The sequence below is a fragment of the Rutidosis leptorrhynchoides genome, chromosome 5, assembly GCF_046630445.1.
Source record: "Rutidosis leptorrhynchoides isolate AG116_Rl617_1_P2 chromosome 5, CSIRO_AGI_Rlap_v1, whole genome shotgun sequence".
Classification (NCBI taxonomy): Eukaryota; Viridiplantae; Streptophyta; class Magnoliopsida; order Asterales; family Asteraceae; genus Rutidosis; species Rutidosis leptorrhynchoides.
Window position 1 is genome coordinate 123,801,975 of NC_092337.1, and position 4,757 is coordinate 123,806,731.

The following is a 4,757-nucleotide window of genomic DNA, read 5'->3' on the forward strand; positions in this document are numbered from 1 at the left end:
GACGTGTTGCGTACATAAAGTACCGTGTTGTCAAATGACGTGTTGCGTACAATCATGAGGTCTTATTAACATAAATATAAATGTTAGTGAAGTTAATAAGAGTTAGATTACATAAAATATAATTCAGGCGGTATAACCGACCATATATAACTTAAATAACATAAATATAAATGTTAGTGAAGTTAATGAAAGTTAGATTACAGAAATATAATTCAGGCGGTATAACCGACCATATATAACTTAAATAACATAAATATAAATGTTAGTGAAGTTAATAGAAGTTAGATTACAGAAATATAATTCAGGCGGTATAACCGACCATATATAACTTAAATAACATAAATATAAATGTTAGTGAAGTTAATAAAAGTTAGATAATTTCTTAACTTGATTAGTGACGTGTGCTTGATTAGATAAACCTTGATTATACGGAGCACTTCGTGCTGATAACGTGTTATAATTCAGTAGGCTTATAACTACCTTTAGTGGCCTAGTTCTTGACTGTAGACTACTAATAAGTATATAGAGAGAATATGAGAGAATATGAGAGAATATATTTAGTGTGTATTTTATAAACTCATAATACACATATTTATACTCAAAAAATCTACTATACAATATCTATAATAATAATAAAATTAACATCCAATTTAACATTTATAACAACTAATTCCTTTTCCAAATCACCCGAGATTAGAGATTAAATTACCAAATCACCCCCTTTAAGTATTTGAAGTTTCAATATATCACCATTCACCAGTAATCTCCATCCGGGTCTTCGGGTTTGGGTTTTTTATTCAAATCAGGTTTCTCATCATACCAACAAGGCTTCAGTTTCAATTTCGAACTAGACGCATGCTGATGATGCGTACCACTAGTATGCAACGACGTACAACTCGTCTCTGCATCAACTCTAGCTCCAACTTCAATTGCTTTTTTGCGAATAGAAGCAGCGGACAACTCATCTAACAATCCACCATCAGCGCCCAATAATTCCGGGAAATTAAGCCGCGCGGTGGGCCCACGGAGGTAATAAACAGCTGTGTCATAAGCTCGTGCGGCTGCAACGGGAGTCGAATATGAGCCGAGCCAAATTCTGGAACGTTTATTGGGCTCGCGGATTTCAGCCACCCACTTCCCCCATTTTCTCATACGAATCCCTTTGTACGGTCTTTGATCCATGGGTTTTCTTTTACCCGTTGGGTCTTCCATATTATAATACGGAGTAGGATGATTAAGATTAAATTGGATTTGAAAATTTAAAGGGCTATGAGAAAGAGGTAGAGAGTAACGAGGGGAAGAAGAACGAAGGATGCCATCTGTAGAAAGGTTACACGTTGATTTCTATATCTCATGTATATAATCTTAACTCTTAATCTATTTATATTTATATTTATATTTATATTCTAATTCTAATTCTAATTCTATATATCTACATCTATCCATCTATATTTATAAACTAATGGAAATCGGCACACAAAAGATAATCCAAAGGCACCGACACCTTTATTTCCCTCAATTTCGGTCTCTCACTACATAATACAACTGGACATTTATTTAATATTATGATGATTATGATTTTTAAGTTGTGATAGTTTAATGAAATATTCATTCTATCATTCATTTAACGTAATGATTTAACCCGTCATTATACTGACCCGAAAAAATTTTCTTTATTACAACACATTAAAATTAATAACATGAGACCATAATTTATGTTATTCAAGCACTTCGAATACGCGACAAGTTTAAACATATTTTTTTTAACAACGATTAATATCACCTGAGGGGGCTAAACCACCCGTTGTGATCATCTCCCGTTTCGACTATGCCGATGCAGCGATAATAACTTCGCTCCCATCGCTGCTCGGGAGGAAACCTTGAAACCGATCCAAGGGCATGGTCAAGTAAAACTCTCTCCCCTTTAGCCCCCAAACGATATGAGAAAGGTGCCATGGGTGGAAAAGTTAAATATATTAACTTTATTCAATATATAAGTTTAAGTGTCGAAATGGGCATAACAACCCAAGACCCGTTTGACATAACCAAGAGGTAATTTCGACCCATAGCGTTTAAATTCCAACATAAGACTGAGCATGGTGATTGGGAATGCACTACCCAATCTTAAATCAAATCCAAAAGCAAAGTCTTCTAAAGCAACCCGCAATAATCCACTAGTCCCCGTGCTTACCCTTGCCACCTCATCCTTGCGAATCTGTAAAAATATATACAATGAGAGGGTAAGCTATAAAGCTTAGTGAATTTAAACATACTGTATCCATACATATGCATAAAAATGAATAAGTAACCAACAACAAGTAATAAACACATACCGCATCCATGTATAACTAAGCAAGCTATACGCTACACACTACCATGCCAATCCGCAGGTTTAGCTACAACACAATAATATATATATATATATATATATATATATATATATATATATATATATATATATATATATATATATATATATATATATATATATATATATATATATATATATATATATATATATATATATATATATATATATCAATTGGGGGGAAACGGGGGGAAGCAATTTTTTTTTCGTTTTTTGAAAATACTTTGTTCACGAACATTATAGATTGGATGAAAATATGAACATTTAAAAAAGACACTTTGTGATAAATGTTTTTATTTTGGCGGGAAAACGCTAGAAGAAACAATATGTAACAATTATCGTGTTTTTCGAGCGTGTTTTGAGGATTTAGAAATTAGGGTTTAGATATTAGGGTTTATATATTAAGGTTTAGAAATTTAGGATTTAGATTTAGGATTTAGATTGAGTTTTTAACACGAACGGCTTAGAGTTTAGGGTTTAAGGTTTAGGGTTTTGGGTTTAGGGACTAAACCCAAAACACTAAACCCTAAACCCTAAAATCTAAATCGAGCTAAATTTTGACAAAAAGTACTTCACAAAACATGGAAAAAAAACGTTTGAAGATTAACATTCTTCACGATCAATATTATCTTGAATGTTATTTTTGTCGATCGTTTTTTCGCCTGAATAATAACATTCATCACAAAGTCTTTTTTAAATGTTCATATTTTCGTGTGATCTTGATGCCTAGAAAAACTCGAAAAAAATGAAAAAAAATTACTTCCCCTCGCTTCCCCCCAATTGGTTAGTTCCCCATTGATCATAGCCGAATATATATATATATATATATATATATATATATATATATATATATATATATATATATATATATATATATATATATATATATATATATATATATATATATGCATATACCCAAAATCCCGAGGTTAACCCCTTAACCTCAAACCCATGAAGGTTGACCGAAAACTCACGCGCCCTAATGAATCCGAAAACTCACGCGACTCACTACCTTCACCACAACGTCAATCGGGGTTGGCTGAAAACTCACGCGCGCTAGTGTATCCGAAAACTCATGCGATACACTACCTCAATCCATACGACAATAGGGTTGGCTGAAAACTTACGCGCCCTAGTGAATCCGAAAACTTACGCGAGGAAGGTTTGCATCATCCATAACACTTGTGCACATGCTCTTCCCATGGCTACATATTCGGCTTCGGTGGTAGACAATGCAACAGACATTTGCTTCTTTGAGAACCATGACGTTAAGCAAAGCCCCACGAACGCACATACTCCACTTGTGCTCTTTCTATCAATCATTGATCCACCATGATCGGAGTCCGCAAAGCACATAATATCAACCCCGGTAAGCTTTGGATACCATAACCCAAGATGCATTGTTCCCTTTAAGTACCTAAAGATCCTTTTAACGGCCTCTACGTGCGACGTCTTTGGATTTTCTTGAAATCTTGCACATAAGCACACGCTAAACATGATGTCAGGCCGACTTGCCGTTAAATAAAGAAGGGATCCAATCATTCCCCTATATTTAGTACTATCGAATGGTTCTCCTTCTCCTTCCAAGGTAAGTTTCACATTTGTTGCCATCGGAGTCTCCATTGGTTTTGAATTCTCCATTCCGAATTTCTTGATCATTTCATGAACGTATTTTTGTTGATTGATGAATGTTCCATCTTCTAGTTGCTTGATTTGTAGTCCGAGAAAGAACTTGAGTTCACCCATCATGCTCATTTCAAACTCATCATGCATTAACTTAGAAAACTCATTGCTAAGAGATTCGTTAGTAGACCCAAATACAATATCATCAACATATATTTGAACTATGACTAAATCCTTTTCATGCCATTTGATAAAGAGTGTATTATCAATTTTTTCCATTTCAAACCCATTATTTATTAAGAAGGTTCTTAGTCTTTCATACCATGCTCCAGGGGCTTGTTTAAGTCCATAGAGAGCCTTTTTAAGTTTATAAACATGATAAGGTTTTTCGAAATCTTCAAACCCCGGAGGTTGTGATACATAAACTTCTTCATTTATGACACCATTTAAAAAGGCACTTTTGACATCCATTTGATAAAGTTTGAAATTATTAGCATATGCATATGCAAGAAGTATTCTTATTGACTCTAGCCTAGTGACGGGAGCAAATGTTTCATCATAATCAATTCCCTCTTGTTGGCTATATCCTTGTGCAACTAGTCTAGCTTTATTTCTAACTACTTTGCCATCTTCATCTAGTTTATTTCTATAGACCCATTTTGTACCTATGATGTTGCTCTCACTCGGTAAAGGAACCAAATCCCATACATCACTCCTTTGGAATTGATTTAATTCCTCTTGCATAGCTTCTATCCAACTTTCATCT

General features: G+C 34.2%; 1 protein-coding gene across 1 annotated transcript; it reads right to left on the minus strand.

Annotated features, from left to right (window-relative positions):
* Nucleotides 1-3,517: 3,517 nt before the first annotated feature.
* Nucleotides 3,518-4,009, minus strand: LOC139848994 (uncharacterized mitochondrial protein AtMg00810-like). Its single transcript, XM_071838673.1, has one exon. It carries the CDS (start codon nucleotides 4,007-4,009, stop codon nucleotides 3,518-3,520), a length of 492 nt encoding a protein of 163 aa, XP_071694774.1.
* Nucleotides 4,010-4,757: the final 748 nt, after the last annotated feature.